This window comes from Miniopterus schreibersii, assembly GCF_964146895.1.
Source record: "Miniopterus schreibersii genome assembly, chromosome: 9".
Lineage (NCBI taxonomy): Eukaryota > Metazoa > Chordata > Mammalia > Chiroptera > Miniopteridae > Miniopterus > Miniopterus schreibersii.
Window position 1 is genome coordinate 16,378,534 of NC_138118.1, and position 20,790 is coordinate 16,399,323.

At 47.4% G+C, this 20,790-nt stretch overlaps 1 protein-coding gene across 2 annotated transcripts; it reads right to left on the bottom strand.

The window, feature by feature from the left end:
• Nucleotides 1-994: 994 nt before the first annotated feature.
• On the bottom strand, nt 995-20,385 carry TSPAN33 (tetraspanin 33). 2 transcript variants are annotated; one of them, XM_081146345.1, is made up of 8 exons: nt 20,054-20,385; nt 6,797-6,854; nt 6,021-6,148; nt 5,621-5,695; nt 4,531-4,626; nt 2,875-3,003; nt 2,310-2,471; nt 995-2,099 (listed from the first exon to the last, which is right to left on the bottom strand). In XM_081146345.1, exons 1-8 carry the CDS (start codon nt 20,153-20,155, stop codon nt 1,998-2,000), a joined length of 852 nt encoding a protein of 283 aa, XP_081002471.1. In that variant the 5' UTR covers nt 20,156-20,385; the 3' UTR covers nt 995-1,997. The 2 variants fall into 2 exon arrangements, with proteins under 2 accessions (XP_081002471.1, XP_081002472.1); XM_081146346.1 differs by having other exon boundaries at nt 6,021-6,145; nt 20,054-20,245.
• Nucleotides 20,386-20,790: the final 405 nt, after the last annotated feature.

Consider the following 20,790-nt stretch of genomic DNA (forward strand, 5'->3'; position numbering starts at 1 on the left):
CAAAACAAGAAAAAGCATAAAACGCAGGTCTTTAGCACTAAGAAAGCGTGCTTTTTTACTCTCCTGCCCCAGAATAAAAGGCCCTTACTTTTCATTTTTTATTTGTGATGATTTTGTTTTTTCTTTCCGTTCTGTTACTAGCTGGAACTAAATGTTGGCCGCGGCCCCAGGCGGCTGCTGGAAAGGCGCCCTCCCAGGAGCAGAAGGCTCGCCTCGGAGAAACCGGGGGCGGGGGGAGAGCTCCGCCTCTGCCTCCCCAGCGCGGGAGGGAGCCTGAGTCTTTCCTGGGCCCCCTAGTCGGAGCCCCCGGACAGCAGGGGGGGGGGCGAGAAGACTTCGGGGGACACTCACGGCGCAGTGTGGCCGCGCAGCCCAGCCCCCAGCTCCTCAGGGCTGCGGGCGGAGGAGCGGGTTCTGGCCGCGCGAGGACCACCCACGGCGGCCCCGCCCCCGGGCCCCGCCCCCCGCCGGCCTCCCGGCTCGCCGCCCGCGCAGGCTCCTCTGGGCTGGAAGAAGACCCACTCCCAGGTCAGGTTTTCTAAGTCTTCCCCTAAGATGGGCTGTGGCAACCAGCGCTTTCAGATAAAGATGCAAGAGGAGGCTAGAGGGCCAAGGCTGGCAGTCTTTCCTCCTCGCCCGTCTCCCCCAGGGAGAGTGCTAAGACCGTGATTTCCAGACGCATCTTTACCTACCCCTCTCCTAAAAATTTTGGGTGGCAAATTAATTTTAGTTCACTTTGGTTTGGAAAAAATTAACATCAGATTTAGGGATAAAATTAATGCGATTTCCAGATCAGAATTGGGATCTTTCAGCCTAATTCAGGCAGAGAGCAGGTTGTGGAAGGTGGGTAGTGCATCTGATTGAGGGAGATGGAGGTACTATGACATTTAGAGGAGTTTCTAGTCCCCTCCTGGAGGGAGGGGCCCACCGGCTGGGTCCTCTACCCTTCCTCTTCTAGTTGCCAGAATGGAAAATTCATGGAGTCCAGCTTAGCCCAGGTCAACAAACTTTTATTGCCATTTCTGGCTCCCCCTGCCCCAGCAAGGTCCCTGCTTCTTCCACTGTAGAAATACTGAGCTCTGGTGCAGGGGAACTGGGGCGAGGGTGGGGGTGGGGGTGTTACCTCACCTCCTCTGCACACTGCCAAGGTTAAAGAAACCCCACTTGCTAGAGAGGGAGGGCCAGACCGAAGGAATTCAAAAGCATGTATGGCTCAGTTCCACCTCTTCTGGCTGCAGAATATAGAGACCATGGTCCCGAAGAACATTTTTCAAAGGGGGTCGGGGAGAGAGGGATGAATTTGGCTGCTGTTGTCCCCCTTGCCCTTGCTGCCATGTTTCCATGGAAATGAGGGAGGAACAGGATGTACCTCACTCTGACTACCTGGAGGATGGCAGGGCAGGCATTTAGTAAACACACTGCCTTCCATTGCTACCCAACACATACAACTGTCCCCAGCTGACCCCCAAGCTCACTGCCTGCTCCACTCCCTTCCCTCTGGAGCTGGTATCATGGCAATTGGACTCCAGGCAGGGCTGCTGGGTCCACTCTCCAGCCAGGTCTTGCAGGAAACAGCTGGAATCTGAGTGTGTCCCTCAACCTCAGTAGCAGCCTTAGTAGAGCAGTCAGTTACAGTGCCTCTGTGACAGGCAGCAGCTGTACCCCCACGACTCTGTGCAACTGTTGTTCCCAAACATCTTTGCCCAGATTAAACTTAAAAAAACATAAACCCAGAGGGGGAAGGTTAGAAACAATACAAAATAACTCTCTAGCAATGCTGAGGGCTAGAAAGGGGAGAGGAGGTGTATCCTCCCGAGTCTTGAGCCACCTGTGCACCTGCCTGTTGCCTGTCTGGAGTTTGCTTCTTCCCACTGCGCTGCTGCTGGGGGGTGGGGGTGGGGCTGGAATACAAATCTCCATTGGATGTTGAGAGCTGTACCCACTGCTGTCAGTGACGAGGCTCCCTGTTGCCATGGTGAGGAGGTGCAAATGGATTCTCAGTACCATGGGTCAGCCCGGTGCTGCTGGTTGTAGAGCTGTAGCTTGATCTGATCTTTGATCTGATTCACGAGGATCTGGGACAGCAGGATTCCCACCAACTGGCAGAGGCAAGAAGGATTGGGCCCTCAGCAACGAGCAATGCCCCTGTTTTCCCTGACTCAATCTTCCCAGTTTGGTCAGCACCATCTCATCCCCTGCTCCTCAGCAATGTCAGTGCCCTACATCCTAGCTGATCCCCAGGTGCCCTCCCCAAAACAAAGGAGCCTTTGCAGAACTGTGGGACCCACAAGTCTTGCAGGGTAAGTTACCTGGGGGATGGCTAGGCCCAGTGCCACACCGCCAAGTAAGAAGAGGTTGCTATGTATCCAGTTGACAAATTTGTCAATACAGCCATTGGTGTAGATGAATTTACTAGCTTCCAAGTAGTCAAAGGCCTGCATACCTTGGCCACACATGGTGTTGATCACTGCCTGAGGAGAGAGTTAAAAAGCCAAATGGGACTCTCATTCCAATAACTTTTTTTTTCAGGCCCTACCTGATGGGCTTCCTACCTTTCTTAAACTTCTAAATTGTTAGAGAATATATGTGGAGGATGCTAGGTTGTAAGTTGCTAAATTCAGGTTTCCCTTCCTCCAAGAGATTCAAGTCCAGTCTTCCTTGCTTTAGAGACTTGCCCCTTCTGAACCCCCATGTGGGCTACAGGAGTAAAAGGTTAACAAAGCCATCAGATAGGGGTGAAGAAAAACATCTGACAGCTGTCCCCCCAAATTGATTGGTTTAGCTAGGGAACGGGGCTTCCCAACTGCTGCTGCCCTAATCAGAAAGTAACTGAGATCACTGCCCAGGAGTAAATGAGGTGTGAAGTGTGCTCACCTGGTTGGGGGTAGGCAGGCAACAGGAATAAGGCACAGAGCATCGCTCACGGCTGGGGTTATCTTCTGAACAGTTGAAGTACATGTTCAGGGACCAGTTCTTGTAGGAAATGCCCCCACAGCAGCTGAACTGCAACAAAGCCCACCACAGAGGTTAAGAATCACCCACCCTCACAATGAGGTGACCAGGAGAATTCTCTGAGCAGCCAAAAAGTCTATGGCAAGTTTCCACTTGTAAGTTCAGGTTGTGTTTAAACACAACCTTGAAACATGAGCTCAAGTTTCTCAGTGGTGACAAAGTTCTACAGATTAAACTATGAGCTCCTTGAGGGCAGTTTCTGGTTTTGCAGTCCTGCATAGCCTGGCAAAAGGAGGCATTCAAAAATACTGACTGAAATAAAAGGCTCAGTGTTGCAAGCATTTGTGTTATTGTACAGAAAACACAGGAGGAGAACTTTCAATATCATGGGCCCATAATTATTCCATGAAAGTAAGTAGTGAGTGTTTGTTGTGCCAAGGAAGGGGAACTCAGCACTGATCTCAAAAGCATTTTTATTTAAAATTTAGCTTTTGATTCATAGCAGTACTATTCACAATAGCCAAAAGTTGGAAGTGACTCGTGTGCATCAAAAGATGAATGGATTGCCAGGCCGGGTGTAGCTCAGTGGTTGAGCATCGACCTAGGATCCAGGAGATCAAGGTTTGACTCCTGGTCAGGCACATACCCGGGTTGGGGGCACAATCCCCAGTAGGGGTCGTGCAGGCTGCAGCAGATCAATGACTCTCAGATGTTTCTCTCTCTTTCTCTCCCTCTCCCTTCCTCTCCCTGAAATCAATAAAGATATTTTTTTTGGGGGGGGGGGGAAAGATGAATGGATTAACAAAATGTGGTATATACATACAATGGAATATTATTCAGCCTTAAAAAGGGAGGGAATTTTGACACATCCTACAATATGGGTGAATCTTGAAGACATTATGCTAAGTGAAATTGGCCAGTCACAAAAGAACAAATACTGTGTGATTCCACTTATAAGAGGTACTAGTATTGTCAGATTCATAGAGACAGAAAGTAGAATGGCGATTGCCAGGAGATGGGGGAGAGGGAAATGGGGAGCTATTGCTTAATGGGTACAGAGTTTCAGTTGGGGAAGATGAAAAAGTTCTGGAGATGGATGGCGATGAGGGCTGTGCAATAATGTGAGTGTACTTAGAGCCACAGACCTGTACACTTAAAAATGGTCAAAATGGTAAATTTTATGTTATGTATATTTTATCACAATTTAAAAAAATTAATTTCTGAATGGAAGTTAACATTAAAAAATCTTCCCAGTTCCTCGTCCCCCTAAAAGCAACCACTTATAATGGTTTCTTACATATACTTTCAGATTCCTTTTGCAAATATGAATACACGTTCTTTCCTCCCTCTTATTTTACACAAGTGGTAGATTACTATATATACTGTTCTGTGCCCTTAAAGTACTTTTAAAGCACCCTGCATATGTATTTTTTTCCAACCCCCTTCCTAGATTACATTACACTGGCAGGTAATGAAAAAGCCCACAGGCCTAGAGGGTGAGGCCTCTCGGGAAGGCACTGACTTTTGCTCACAGCCCCCCGGACCACTAGCTGCTCATGCCCACCTCTTAGCCCATACCTCCTTCTGGCCAAAATCAATGAGGTTCTGCAGGTCCAAGTCATCTCGGTAGTGTACAATGGCGTTATTGATGATCTCACTCACTTTCCCTCGTGCCTGCCAGAGACAAAGTAGGGAATTAGAACACAGAACTAAACCCTAACCTGCCCCTCCCAGCAGAAATAACAGTAGGCATTGGTCATCCTTGTTTATTTATGTGAGCCTTGAGACCAGAACCAAGCCCTAGTGACAGAAGATGGCTAGTTCTGAAGTCCATCCATCCCTGGGTCCTCAGGTACCAGTGGTCCTTCACAGAGCCACACTTCATGATAATCAAATATTTATCTACTTCTGAATACTATTACCACAAAATACTTGCTGATTGATGCCAAGCAGAGAAATATTTTTTTCAGTAGAAAAAGGCTTACTGAGCTGAGGCACTGACCTCTAGTGGACACAAGAGAATTACATCCCTTTAGACTCAAAACATCTACGCTTATCATTTTAGGATTTTACTAAGCCAGAAGGTCTAGGACATTCTGAATGAATATAGGGGCTCTCAACTTCATAGTTTCTACCATGCTTGCTTCCTTCTTGCTCCACTAGTTTTCCCAAAGTGTCCTATCCATAGTCCTATACTCTGTCCCCTACAATCATTTGCCCTTTGAGAAAGGAATTCTGATTCTTAATGAAAGGAACTATCACTGAATGGCAGATCACGTCCAGATATGGTAAACACCATTCAAAATCCTGTTTGCTTTCCTCCTTCCTTCTGTTTATTCCAATAAACAATCTTTCCAAAAGACGTAAAGGGCTCTTCATGTTGTCTGTGGTCCAATCATTTGCCATTAAAGTTTGCAGATTATTTTGACTATTGTGTTCATAGAATTTACTTCCTTATTGGCCTCTCTGTCAGAGGGGAACACCTTACACTCCTGAAATCCTCTTTAAATACAGTGACTTTAAAAGCCATTCATCCATTCCTAAGGAGAACCTTTGAAAGGCTGATGCTTCTCAGTGCTGTGGTTAATTAAACAGGCTAAGCACAGGCAGAAACTTTCCCTTCCTCCTCTGGTTCACACCTGAGAAGGCCCTTGGCTCCCAACACTACCTTGTCTGAGAAGGTGAAGCCCAGGACCCCAGCAGCCAGCTGTAGCAGGAACACGATGGTGAGGCAGAGTGAGAACTGTGGGGAGTGGGCAGGAAAAGGGAAGTCTGTTAGCACATTGGACAGTAGCCCCTCCCAGGGCCATGGGAAGTACTGAGGGGCCATGAGGTACTTCTCCCAGATGACCCCCCACATGGTAAAGGCTGACGCCTCTGGGATGCTGTCTTGCAGGTGGTAACCCTGTGCTGGGTCACCTGGACTGAACTCTGCAGTGAGGAGTGGACAGCACCGACCCTGGGGGTAGGGTGGAACAGAGGAAACCGAAAGGTTGTAGAAATGGCATTGGGAAGCTGAGAAGCACAGGGGGGGCAGGGTCTTTTTAGTGGGGCCCCTGAGCACTCACCGTCTGCAAGAGGCAGATGTTCTCACGGAGGGATCCAATGCAGCCACAGAAGGTGAGCAGAAACATGAGAATGCCCACCACGATCAGCAGGCTGGCTGGGTCCACTGCCAGGTAGGCCAAGACTGCTTCTGAGGGAAGGGGCTGTCTCTCAGTCTGAGCCTGCTGCCGATTCAGGGTAGCACCCAGGAATACGTGGGGGTACTCCCCCAAATATTCTCCTCTCCTGGGGGGGGTGTCCAGTGTGGCTGGGTGAAGGTTATGGGGATGCAGTACCCCCCTCCCAGGGGAGAACGAAAAGGGCCCAGCAGGGTTTGTAGCATTTACTTTGAGGAATTAACAAAGTAAGAGGCTTTATTCCTTGGCTCAGGAGAGGAGGGACCACTTTCGCTCCAGAAAATAATTAGAATGGCATTAGGCTCGCCAGCTTTACCGATTGTTTCCTGGAGACTTTGTGCACTGGAATAGGAAAGGAGGTTGAGTTACTCCAGGACAGAGTGAGGGAGGGGCTCAAGCCTCTGATTACTTTGCTCCCAGAGGCCTACCTTCTTTCCTGAAACTCCCTAAGCCTAAAAGGCACGCATATTTGAAGATTCATGGTAGCTCTGGGAACCCCAGGTGAACTCGTGTGAGAACAAGCTGCCGAGATTTGGCTAGAGGGCAGCTGCCACCTTTAGCCTCATAGTTTATGTGGAAAGGAGCTGTACAGGGCTGAAGGAGACAGAGGAAGGAGAGGCCTGGCAAGAGTTGTGGGGAGGCAGAGGGGGCCTATAGCTCACCTGCGTGCTTCATCAGCCGAGCATAGACTCCTACGGACACCATGACCATGGAAATCACCTATGGAGACAGGGAACCAGCCAGACCCTGAGATTTTGGAAACCAGAGGCCTGATTGCCATTTTGAACCTTACAGGAGAGTGGGAAGACTTTCCCAGGACCCAGAGATAAGCATCTTTCTCTTCCCCAGTGATACAGTTGATAGTGTCCATCTGTGCTTTACCTCCAGGAAAAGCTTTTACCAAGATTATCTCATTCAATCCTCACAACACAGTTATCTTGTGAGGCACCTATTATCCCCACTTTACAGATGAGGAAATTATAGGTTACAAGGTTAAGAACAATGGCTAAGAGCATGGGCTTCAGAGTGACTCAGATCTGGGTGCACGCTGGACAAATCTCGAGACTCAGTTTCTGTATCTGAAGATGACAATTAAAAACAACTACATTAAAAGAAATTAGATGGCCCGGCCGGGCATGGCTCAGCGGTTGAGCGTTGACCTGGGATCCAGGCGATTGGGGTTCGATTCCCGGTCAGGGCACATGCCCAGGTTGCGGGCTCGATCAATGACTCTCTCATCATTGATGCTTCTCTCTCTCCCTCTCCTTTCCTCTCTCTGAAATCAATAAAGATATATTTAAAAAAACACACAAAGAAATTAGATGAAAATAAAATAATGTATGGAAAGTATGCACCACAGTGCCTGACCTATCATTACTAAGTTAACTAACTTGCCTTGAGTCACATAGTAACCCCATGAAGTTCTGAATTCTACCCCAGCTACATCAACGGGCAGGTATTCAAGTCAAAGCAGGCTCGAGTAGATGCTCACTCCCAGGTCTCTAACTCTCTTGAAGGTCAACATGGTGTCAAATGCAAGAATGAAAGTGCATACCAAAGTGAAAGAATGCATGCATGAATTTGTGTGTGTAAAAACAGCAGAACTCCCTGGCAAAGGAACCTTTATCTTTATAAACCCTGATTACAGTGTGGAGGAAGGGAGGAGTGTAGGCCTTTCAAACTTCCTGACTGCCCCAAGAGAACAAACCCATCAGAGACTACCAGGGTCCCCAAAGGGGCCTTTCTGCCACCTCCCAAGGCCTCTAGGAGTGCAGGGCTGCCCAGTTTGCACATCCCTAGGCCACCCTTTCTTTGTGCCCAGTCCCCAGGCTGGTGCTAAGCAGCAGCTGGCTGTCACCACGGCAATAGTGGGGCCAAGCTCTGGCTGGAGTGACTTCTCAGCAGCAGGGACTTGACCAATTCAGTGGGGGGAGATGGCTGGCTAGACTCCACTATCCCGCAAGACAGACACCAGCTTAAAAGAGCCATCTTGGGGTTTTTCCTGGGAGAAGGTAATTGGTTCCCTATAGCATGTAATAGGGTCAGGCTAAGCCCTTAGTAGGAAGACATTTTTTCCTCAGGGGCTTCTGCCATCTGGAGTATTGGGCAGTAAATGGGAAACCCTTACCTAAAACCATGTCTTCCAGGACCCATCTCTGCATATATACACGGTCCCCCTCCTTATCCCTCAGTCCTCTGACACTGTCTCTGATTCTGGGCCAGATGTGTTATCTTTGTTCAGGGAGCTGCTTGTAGAGCTGAGGGTGGGGCTGGAGGTGTTAATTGGCTTTTTGTCCCAAGCACAACCATGCCCAGGGATCAATGGGGTAGGTGGGAGGCAAGGAAACCACATGACAGAAATCCAGTCATCCCCAGGCCCAGAAGCATAGCTCTTTGCCAGAGTGACTGAGCATCTCTGCCTGCTCTTTAAAACACCACAGGCAATTACAGTTCTGAATATCACTTTACTGACTCATTTAAAAATATGTATCTGCTCTTTATTTTTGTTGCTTTCAGGTGCCTCACTGTTTTTTCACATGTTAAAATTTCACGAGAGTGTATAACTTTCCACAAAGATGGTCTCTGATAAAATCCTAACACAGCTAAAACAAGACAGGGAAAGTAAAGAGCTACCATGTATCACAGGGTAACTTAATTTCAGGTGTGGTCCTGTAGCTATAGCAGTCGTTCTGTCTCTATTTGTGGTAGATAGACTAGGGTCCCCCCAAAGATGTTCTGTACTAATTCCCAGAACCTGTGAATATGTTACCTTATGTGACAAGAGGGGATTTGCAAATGTAATGCAGTTAAGGATCTTGAGATGGGAAGAGTATCCAGTTGGGCCCAATATTATCACAAGAGACCTTAAAGGGGGAGGCAAAAGGGTCAGGGTCAGAGGAGATACGTATGACAAATAGAAACAGAGGTGGGAGTGATGTGGTGGCATGAGCCAAGGAATGCAAGCAGCCTCTAAAAGCTGGAAAAGCAAGGAAATGGATTCTCTCCTAGAGCATCCAGAAAAAACCATCCCTGCTGACACTTTGATTTTAGGCCAGTGGAGCTTTTATGGACTTCTGAGCTCCAGAACTGTAAGAAAATTAACTTGTGTTGTATTAAACCATTAAGTTTGTAGTAATTTTTTACAGCAGCAATAGGAAACTAATACACTATCCAAGCGAATTAATCAGCTGCTATGTACAAGGTACTCTGAGGACTGCAAAGATGAGTAAGATGTGGCCCCTGCCCTTAAGGACACCCATGTGTTATGTGGGAGATGGGCAAGAGCATCTGTAGCCTAAAGCAGTGCTTTTCAACCTTGGTTGCCATTAGAATGGGGTGGAGAAGGAGAACTTAAAAACCCCTGATGCCTAGGCTGTACCCCAAAATAAGTATATCTGAATCTCTGGCATTGGAACTTAGGCAACAGTAGCTCTGTGTTCCAGGTGATTCCAATGTGCAGCCAAGTTTGAGAACCACAGCCTAAAGCATACTCAGCCAAGGACCTAGAGCAGCAGCTGCAGGCTATATTATAATCAAGATTAAGACTTTAATATTATCATTAATATTTAATACGATCATTAATGAGACCACTTACCCTGGTGCTCACTAGCTAACTCTAAAATTTTGCATTTTAGTCACTGATCTGCCTCTTTCTCCTGGAGTCACAAGTTGCCCTTTCACACTTCTTTTCCTGCCCAGATCTCCCACCCTGAAGTCCTCAAAGCTCCTGCCATTCCAAAGTAGTGCTGCTGTCGTTAATAGCAGAGCATTTTGAAACTGAATAGAATCTTTTTTTTAAAAAATATATCTTCATTGATTTCAGAGAGAGGAAGGGAGAGGGAACAGGGAGGGATAGAAACATCAATGATAAGAGAATCATCATTGATCGGTTGCCTCCTGCATGCCCTGGACTGGGGATGGAGCCCACAACCAGGGCATGTGCCCTGACCAGGAATTGAACCCAGATCTCCTGGATCCTAGGTCAATGCTCAACTGCTGAGCCACACCCAGCGGGGCCTGAATAGAATTTTAGAAATGAGTCGGCCACTCACCTCTTTTTATAGATGAGGCACAAAGAGCAAAGTGATACCTGACCAAGTGCATATAGGTGGCAATATCTGGACTAAATCCAATTTCTGATCTCAGTCTGGTTCTCTTTCCACTATATCAGTCTTTGCCACAAAACCTTTATAATACCCCACAGTATCACCAATGACCTCCCTCATGATAAGGATGGAGATAAAGATACTTCTCACTTACAATGACTTTTCATATTCTGGTTAGAATAAAGTCTTGCTGAAAACTTTAAAAAACTAGACACAGTTTTTAAAATAGCTGAGTCCAGCAAAAGGCATGTTCTTGAAGAGTTATCGATCAAATTATATAAAATAATTCGCACATACCAGTACCTTTATCCATAAGTGAGGTAAGTAATCACCTAAAAATGAAAATGGCTATTCCCTGGGCTCCTTGGAAAGTGGCTGATTCTAGAACTAGGGCAGGAAATATACAAGATAAGCCTGGAGCATCTTGTAGTACCAGAAAGTAAGGAAATAATCAAAAACAATTAAAAAACCCCAAAAACAAAACCTCACATTGATATGAGTATGCCAAAGAGACATCAAAATAAAGAAGTAGAGAATTATTACCCCAAATATAAAATAATGTCCATGAGTCCATACTGATATAAATGACTTAATAAATGGGGGAGAAAAGACAAATCTCCTATGTAGGAGAACTCCAAATAATTTATGTAGATACTGCTCTCTCGAGGAGGTAAAGCATAACTTCCCACTCCTAAGTGTGTGCTGCACATAGTAACTTCCTTCCAAAGAGTGCAGTATGGAAAAGAGGGAAAAGATTAACTTTACAGTGGAGAAACCTGACAAACACTACTTCCTTCAGCCAGGTGATCAAGGCCAACATCAACAGAGCGAAATCACTGGTGTATGACATGATGTGATGGAAATGGCACTTCACCCCTGTGGTCTTCCTCCCCAAACCCCATAACCCCAATATAACCAGGAGAAAAGCATCAAGCAAGTCCCAATAGAGGGATATTCTACAAAATATCTAACCAGTATTCCTCAAAATTGTCAACGTAATCAAAACCAAGGAAAATCTGAGAAATTGTCACAGCCAAGAAAAACCTAAGGAGATATGACAACTAAATGAAATTGGTTTTATCCTAGATGGCATTAAGTAAAAACTAAGGAAATCTGAATAGAGTATAGAATACTCTAATAGAATTAATGGATAACAATAATGCCATTAATTCTAACAAATATATCATACTTGTGTAAGATGTTAACAATAAGAGAAACTGGACCTGAGGTATATGGGAACTCTCTGTACTACCTTTTCAATTTTCCTCTAAAACTGAAACTGTTCTAAAAAGTGAAATACATATTTTTAAAATAGCCACCCCAAAATTATTAGTTTTGTAAATCCTCATTTTTTTATATCATATTTTCTTAAACTGGGATTCTCTTGCATGCAATCACCAAAGTGTAAGGCAGGGCATCTTAAGATCATTCAGCCCCGCTGGTGTGGCTCAGTTGGCTGAGCATTCTCCTATGCACCAGAAGGTCGCAGGTGTCTGGGCAGGGCACATGTCTGGGTTGCAGGCTCGATCCCTTGTGGGGAATGTTCAAGAGGTACTTGATCAATATTTCTCTCATCGATGTTTCTATCTCTCCCTTCTTCTCTATCTAAAATCAATAAAAACATATTTTTTTAAAAAAATTGTTCAGGTGGCAGAGCACTGAGAAGCTATAGTGCTCTGTTGGTATACTCTATACAATTTTGATATGTTAAATTTTTTTCTTAAACTCTAATATGCTACTGGTGCTATTTAATTTACAGTCCATATTTAACTTCTCCCAATTATCCTGATAATATCCTTTATAACTGTTTTCTTCTTTTTCGGATCCAGGAACCAATCAAGAATCGTGCATTTAATGAACAAGTCTCCTTTAGCCTGGAACAGTTTTGCAGCTTTTTTTCCTTTACTTTGTTTTTGGTCTTTCAAGACACTGACTTTTAAAAAATTGTGGTAAAATACATATACCACAAAAATTAACCATTTTAAAGTATACAGTTCAGTGGCCCTAAGTACATTCACATTTCTGTGCAACCATCACCATCAGGTTCCAGGGTTTTTTCATCACCCCAGATAGAAACCCTGTACCCATTAAACAGTCACTCACCATTCCCTCCATTCTTCCAACCCCGGGCAAGCGCAATTGGCTTTCTGTGTCTATGGTTTTGCCTATTCTGCACATTTCCTATAAATGGAACCATACAATATGTGGCTTTTTGTGTCTGGTTTCTTTCACTTAGCATGTTTTCAAGGTCCATCCATGTTGCAGCATGTATCAGTACTTGATTACTTTTTATGTCCTAATAATATGGCTATAACACAATGTGTTTATCATTCATCCAGTGATGGACTTTGGATTGTTTCCACCTTTTGGCTATTGTGAACAGTGTTGCTATGGATATCTGTGTACAAGTTTTTGTTTGAATACCTGTTTTCAGTTCTTTTGGGTACACATCAAGGAGCGAAACTGCCAAATCATATGGTAATTCTACGTTTAATTTTTTTGAGGAACTGCCAAACTCTTTTTCCACAGTGGCTGCACCATTTCACAGTCCCACCAGTAATGTATGAAGGTTCCAGTTTCTCCACACCCTTGCCAACACTTGTTCTGACTTTTTTTTTTATACTGACTTTTTTTTTTTTAATATACCTTTATTGATTTCAGAGAGAGGAAGGGAGAGGGGGAGAGATAGAAACATCAATGATGAGAGAGTCATTGATCAGATGCCTCCTGCACGCCCCCGACTGGGGATCGAGCCCGCAACCCTGGTATGTGCCCTGACCGGGAATCAAACCCTGATCGCCTGGATCCTAGGTCGATGCTCAACCGCTGAGCCACGCCCGGCCGGGCAAACACTGACATTTTTGATAAGCATAGTCCAGTTGTTTGGCAGAATGTCCCTCAATTTGGATTTATCTGATTGTTTCCTCACAATTCAAAGCAGATGGCACATTTTTGACAGGAATAATGTGTCCTTCTCAGTGTGTCACGTGAGGAAGCACATAATTTCTATCATAGAAATAAGGAATGATTTACCAAGAGATGATGTGGCTGTTAGACATATGTCTCTGCATCTCATAAAGTAATAATATAGGCGCTACTCTAAACAGTTTCCTAGTTTTCCATGATATTTGGTTGCTACTAGTCCTATTTCCTTCACCTTCGGCTAGTACTTGCTGTCAGATAAGCAGCCACAGGTACTAATGTTCACGGTAGAAAAAAGAAAATTCTCTCCATTATCTTGATTTCCCCCCCTGCAAATTGGGAAAAGACAGCCACAACTTGGTGAGAAACAACCTTTTTCCAGCCGCCAGGACATTACTTCAGGGCCATCCGTGCAGGGTGAGGAAGGGTTATAGGGGCCCAAGTTGAGGCCCTGAACAAGAGTTCTTCTGGCTCTAGTGCTCAAGTGCCAATAATCACAGGCAAATTAGCTCTTGGAATCCATTTCCACCCTAAAACCAAGGTATTGTGTCAAGCCCTGAAGCATGGACCTAGGGAAGGCTCTCAGGGATAACAGTGGTGTCTCTGATCATATATGTGTATATGTATATATTCATATATACATTCATATATACATATACACACACATATATGTATATATGCATATACATATATATAACTTCTCTGTAAACTGTAAACTATAAAGACATCATTAATAATCATCTCCCTCTGACTAACTGTAGGAATGTGAGCAAAGGGGGTTTAGGGCTGGAGGAAGTCAGGCTCAACCCGCATCTACTTGCCACTTGTCAGGAGGAGCACTCATCCTCGCTCTTCAAGTTAATCCCCAACAGGTGACCTCTAGGGGCTATTTCTAACAACAATAGTAATGGCTATATTTTGTTGAGTACTAAGGGCCAGGCATTGGTCTAAACACTTTATACATACTATTTCACTGAATTCTGACCACAACCCCAAGAGGGTGTTACTATCTCAATTTTATAGAACTGATGCTGGGAGAATTCAAGTAACTTTCCCTGGCTCACTCAGTGAGTGAGTGGCTGAAGTGGACCTGGAACCTAGGTCCATATGTCTCCAGAGCCTTATGGCCTCAGCCACATGGCTGCCTTCCTCTCTCTGCCTCACAGCAACCTTAGGACAAGCTGCCTACAGTTCTTTTTGGGGAGCAGCTGGTAGTCTCCAAACTGGGTAGGGCTCAGGCAGGGGAAAGGAAGATAGCACCAGGAGGTGATGGTGCCAGCAGGGATGTTCCTGGAACAGTGCCCCAAAAGGGGAAGACACAGCATCACCACAGAGGGCCCCCCATCCCCCAGGGAGAAAGTCCTGGCCTTATCTGTCTTCCACATTCTAAAGTCTGGTCTGCTTGAAGTGCATGGATCTGTCTCAGGGACCTCTCCTCTTCTTTGAAATATCCTTCCCTTTTCTTTTGAAGGTGATGCGGAGGACAGCTGAGATTAGAATGATTCCCTTCGTAGGAATCAAAATCCTGTCCCTGCCCACAGGGACGTTGGGAGGGAGGGGTCTGCAACTCCTGTTTCTTAGTTCTTTCTGCTCTTATTTCTGGATGACGTCAAGGAAGTCACAGCCTGCTAGACCTAAAACTGGGCCCTCTCTCTTGTTGCTCAGGATCTGCACACACTGGTCCTTCTGTGGCCATCCCAGCACTGTTGTCCCTGGGTTTCTGAGGAGACAACTCTCTGTGTGAAACTGGCTCTTGGCTTTCTCCCTCTGGATTGGGGCTCTTTCCTCTCTAATGTCTGGGGTAAACCCTTTAGCTTCTGACAGGCCATGGCTGGTTTTGGTTTCCCAAGTTTACAAGGGCTAGCAGTAGCCTAAACACCCAAATTCATGGCCCTGGAGTGACCAGCCTGAGGCGTAACCTGGTATCAAGGTCCTGAGAGGCGCTGCATGTTTCCTTTAATCCTTTTCAAAGACTGCTCGAAGTTTGTGATTTTCTACTTGGTACAAGGCAAAGAGAGCTGTTAGGAGAGTTAAGAAGGCATGCATGGCCTGGCCTGTGTGGCTCAGTGGTTGAACATCAACCTATGAACCAGGAAGTCATTGTTTGATTCCCGGTCAGGGCACATGCCCGGTCTGAGGGCTCGATCCCCAGTTGGGGGCCTGCAGGAGGCAGCCGATCAATGGCTCTCTCATCATTGATGTTTCTATCTCTCTCTTCCCCTCTCCCTTCCTCTCTCTGAAAAAAATAAAAACATATTTTTAAAAAAAGAAAGAAAGAAGGCATGCATGTGACTTGACAGCAAAGGGTGTGGTTCTGGTCTTCATTTTTGGCATTTAAAAAAAAATATTTATTGGGGCGACATTGGGTAATAAAATTATACAGGTTTCAGGTGTACAATTGTATGATACATCATCTGTACATTGTATTGCATGTTCACCACCCAAAGTCAAGTCTCCTTCCATCACCATTTATCCCCTTTTTACCCTTTCCTACCTCTCCCTACCCCCTTTCCCTCTGGTAACCACTGTGCTATTGTCTATGTCTATGAAATTTTATTTTTTGCCTTTTTTTTTTAAATAAAAAGAATGTGACTACTTCACTTATTGCAGCCTGCTTAGTCTATGGGGGAGGGGAGGTGGGCTCTGCCTCCTAGTGTATTTAGGGGTGTGTGTGTGTGTGTGTGTGTGGTGGTGGTGGTGGTGGTGAGTATTGGGTAGCAGGAAGGGACTCCTGCCATTCAGGAGGGGTTTTTGCCAGGCTTGAAGTCTGGGTATTTCCTCATGTCTTCTGAGTCAGGTTATAAGAGATGCAGGTGGTCTGGGGCATTCTGAGTGCCCTGGGAACTCCAATACAGTGGTCCTGGACAAGAAAGAAGATACCTCACCAGAGGCCTGGATCAGCCTAGGGAAAACCTGAATGGGGGATCCACATGTGCTGCATTGGAAGTAAAAAAAATCCCGGTGCTGTAGACAGTAATTATACCTGGCCCTGAGGGAGATGCTGGGGGGGATGGTTTTCATTTTTTTGGACCTGGCTTGAGAGGGCCACAGGACCCACTTCAGAGGAGAGCACAGCTGGATAACCCCCAACAGCAAAGCTCAAGGACTTCAGGTTGTGCTGCATATTGACAGACTAGTGTCCGTGAGAGAGGAAGGAAGGGCATGTCCACCCTGTAGAGTCTGCTCTCTCATTTGCCATCCAGTAAACATTCAATAAGTACCCACTCTTTGCCAAACACAGCTGGGCACTGAGAATACAGAAGTAAATAAAACAGTGTCTCCTCTCAGGAGCCTGAAGTCTAGAGAAGGAGACATAAATAAACACATAATTGCAGCTCAGATAAGGGAGCGACAATCAAAGTATGTATAAGGTGCCGTGGAGCTCTGAGGCATGGACACCAAGGAAGCCTGCGCGGAGACACGGGGGCTGGAGGTCTGGGCTTCTGGACTCTGCCTGACTCAAAAGCCACCCCAACTGTTGCACTGAGGGCGAAAAGGACCAGCCAGTAGGGAAGTGGCTGCTGTGAGCAGTATGATAATGCTCATAACAACATATGCCCAAGGCTGATAAAGCATGTGCCACCCATGTACCATACCACCCCACTGTCTTCCCTCTGCACAGAGCTGTCCAACACGGGGAGGTGAGGAAAGCCAGCTATTCCTTTTTTTCGTTGTGTTAATCTTCACCCGACTGGCGCCAGGGATCGAACCTGCAACCCAGGTACATGCCCTTGACTGGGAACCGAATCGGAGACCCTTTGGTGCGCAGGCTGACACTGTCTGACACTCTAATCACTGAGCAACACACACCAGCCAGGGCAAATCAGCTATTTCTTGACTGAAAGATTGAAATACAACTTTTGGTATCTTGAGGTAACTACTACAAGCCATGGGACCCCAATGATTCTGGGGATAAAATCAGAACTCCTAGGCAAAGGGGAAGTGAGGTTTAAAACTTGAAAGAGCAATTGGTCCTGGTCCCAAAGGAGCTTTCTGAGTCAAGCTCCAAATGCTCCAAGATTCAGGGCTCCTAGCGCAGCAGCAGAGGTAGCCACAGCTACCATTGCTGTCTGAGTATGAACCCAGACAATGCTGGCTACCTTCCCAATGTGTTCCCGGCATAGACACAAACACCACCCATATGCATGGATGCTCCCAGGCAGAAGAAGGGAATTTGATTAGGATGGCAGAAGTCTGCAACAAAGAAAACCTAGTAACCAGTTCCTGGAGGGCGGATGGGAAGAAAGATAACCCTGATCTGAAGAAGCAGCCCTTCATCACCAGCTTCACTTGTGTGGAATGAAATTCTACAGCTCTGGGCCTGGGGGAGAAGTGATACTTCAGGAACACCCAAAAAATGCTGTCCCTGGGAAGGTCAATGTCCCAGGGATACCAGGGCACAGAGAGATGCATCCTTAGGTCCAGCCCCAAGTGTTGAAGAAAGAAAACAGTCCCCAAAGTGATACATTCATCTTTAAATAGTTCACAGAAGCAGAAAAATGTTCTTTAGAGTACAAAGATTAAGGACAGACAGACAGATATATTGGCTTTGGGTCACACAGTAAGCTGGTGCCAGAAAGAAACTGGGCCTCTTGTCCTTCAGTGTGCTGTTTCTAGAGCCTCTCATTTTTTAGGAGTCTAAAGTAGGACCAAGAAGGGGCTCTTCTCTAATTTGTGGTGATGCCAGCTTGGTTAGCCAGGTCCTCTGTCCTTGAATGAAGCATTTTTACCAAGGTAAATGGGCCTAAGGAGCCTAGCTCTCTTCCTGGCTGCAGCGTCCCAAAGTCATTTGTCTGGTAAAAGGGGGGGGTGGAGTGGAGTGGGGAAGTCCAAGAAAACGACTATGAACACAAGTGCAACAAATGCACCCAGTTGTTGTTATCACTAGGGAGCACAGATAAGGGTGTGGTACCAGAGGCTCCACAGTCTTGGCTGATAAGAGGAAGTCAGCCTGAGGATCTGAGGTCCCTGCAATGCTAGTGCTAGCACTGAGGATAGCATGCTATCCTTTTTTTTTTTTTTTTTTTTAAATATATCTTTATTGATTTCAGAGAGAGGAAAAGAGAGGAAGAGACAGAGACAAAAACATCAATGATGAGAGAGTCATTGATCGAGCCCACAACTCGGGCATGTGCCCTGACCGGGAATGGAAGCCCGATCGTCTGGATCCCAGGTCGACGCTCAACCGCTGAGCCACGCCCGGCCGGGCATGCTATCCTTGAGGATGGATGTCAATAGCCTGGCACACTCTGTGACAATGTAGGAGGCTTCTTTGGGACTTGCCCTTAGGTGGGAAGTTCCCTTTAGGACATCCCCAAGCCCTGGCAGAGTGGTGGTGAGATTTTCTTCTGTTCTTTTTTAATCTGCAGCTGAAGCAGAACCTAGTGGGAACTTAGATTGACTGGTTAACTACCAATACTGCTAACACACCAGTTAACAGTAGCAGCCATCCAGGCCAAGGACTTTTCCTAGAGGCACTGTGATTCAGCAGAAAAATAGCCAGATCAAGCCTACTAACCAGCCCTTGGGACCCTGGATAAAACAAGGAACATCTCTGTGCTTTAGCTTTCTCATATATAAAGTGTGGGTACTGGACATGCTGCCTTCTAAATTTTTTTTTTTTCTTTTCAGTTCTAAAGCTGAGAATTTGTTAGAAGCTCAAACTTCATTTTTCCCAGTACAATGGCTGAGAGTGAACTGTCATCACCACTCTCCAGGATTTCTCTCATTTGTCCCAACAGGCTAGCACTTATGTACTCTGTGTCTATTCTTCAGACCACAGCCCTTGTGGAACCTTTACAACAACTGGCTCAGATGCCTGGTCTGCTCCCTCTCCTCAGAAACATATTTTAGACTCATAATTATTCCCTCCTGCAAGTCTGCACTTTAGGTCTCAGGCAGAGAGGGGCAGGCATAATGGGTACCCCGAGCAGCAGCGCTTGTGTAGTTGGAGCTGGAAGAGAAAAGGGGGATGGGGGTGAAGCTCCCTGCATTGTCAAACTCAGAGGAGCGGGGGGACTCTCTAGACATGAAACAGGATTGAACTAGCATTTCATGATCTGGTCCAGCTGGATTCTCAGTTCCAGCAGAGTATTTCTGCCATCCTTGACCAAACTGGGTTTGATTTTACGGAGGAAGACACTAAGGCCTACAGGTTAGTCAAGTCAACAATCAGTGGCAGAGTGGGGGTGAGAATCCAGGTAACCCCAGTCCAATATTTTTTCCCCTTTTCCACCCCCATGCAGAAGATTCTGAAAAGACCCCTGGCCTTCCAGTCCAACACTGGGTCTTATTTAAAGAAGCTGAAGACTGTCAGACCCCGGGGAACGGAGTCTGGTCCTGAGAAAGGTGGGGCAAAGTTTGGGACGGTGCAGGGAAAGACAGTGGCAGCTGGAGGCCATTCCTGTCCCTTCTCAGCCTTTGAGGACAGGGGGCACCAGAGGCCTGCAAAAGGCAGAAATAAAAGCCCCTTAACCCATTTTCTCTGAGGCAAGGGGAAGGAAGGTCTGAATTTCCTCCCTTCCTCTTTTTTCTTTGCCAGCAGGGCCTCTCAGTCCCCAGGCTTGAAAGTCCCCCAATCTATCTTGGTCCAACAGGAAAACCCGCTCCTCCCGCGCAAAGCCACCCCTTTGGCCTGGCACTGACCCTCATCCGATGCCCAGAGAATGCCCATAAGTCTTTACTGAATCCCTTACCTACCCTCCACCCAACGCCCCCTCAGACACAGCGACACTGTGGTGTCCCTCCCCAGGATAGATCACCCCGAAGTGCCATCAGCCTAGGAACCAGGCAGCGCGCGCACCAGGCTCGCCTTGAGCCAGGTGGCCCAGGACGCCCCCTCCTCCGGGGGTGTCCCGCAGCCCAGGTGCCCCCGCGACCCCTAAGACTCACCCAGAAGAGCATGTTGAAGAAGAAGAGCAGGTATTTCACCAGCGGGCTGACGAAGGAGAAGTCCTCCCCGAACGCGGCCGGCGCCCGGGGTCTCCGGGCCATGGTCCCGCCGCCGCCGCCCCCGGGGGCCTATCCGCCCGCGGCCGCCGGCCCACCTGCGCGCGCCCAGCCCCGGGGCATGAGCCGCGCCGCCGCCGGAGCCCGAGCCGCGCGGAGCTGCGCCGCGGCGGGGGGGGGGAGCCTGGCGTCTGCGAGAAGCGCGGGGAGGCGAACGGCGCAGCCACCGGAGCCGCCGCCACCGGAGCCGCCGCGAGCAGCAGCGGGCGGCGTGTGCGCGGGGGACTCCGCCGCGGCCCGAGGACCAGTCCCGCCCGCCCGGCTCCCAGGAAACGGGCCCGCCCCCGGTCGCCCATTGGTGCGGCTGCCGAATCCTGACTTCTCATTGGTGGGTCGCCTATGTCACTGAGGGTCCAGCCACCCCTCTCCTCCGAGAGGAGGGGGAGACACCTGTTCTGTGAGGGACAACTTGCTTGAGGGTCAGCGGCCGTGCCTCCTCCCCGGGAAAAGCCGGCACCCAGGTTGCAGCTGCTCGGGGGGGGGAGGGGGGGAGGATGCGAGGGGTGCGCCCTGCACCGCGCACCCGCCCCTGCCCAGTTCCCGTGCACACAGGCAACACACGTACATTAAAATCAACAAGTCCGGGCGCCCCGAGCTGAACAATGCACAGCAGGCTGTGG

Coding starts and splice junctions, on each gene's coding strand:
- TSPAN33 (XM_081146345.1), bottom strand. CDS start 20,155: ATGGCCCGGAGACCCCGGGCGCCGGCCGCGTTCGGGGAGGACTTCTCC. Junction 4,627..5,620: donor GCTTCACCTTCTCAGACAAG/GTAGTGTTGGGA, acceptor TGTCTCTGGCAG/GCACGAGGGAAAGTGAGTGA. Junction 2,100..2,309: donor TGGGCCTAGCCATCCCCCAG/GTAACTTACCCT, acceptor TGCCTCTGCCAG/TTGGTGGGAATCCTGCTGTC.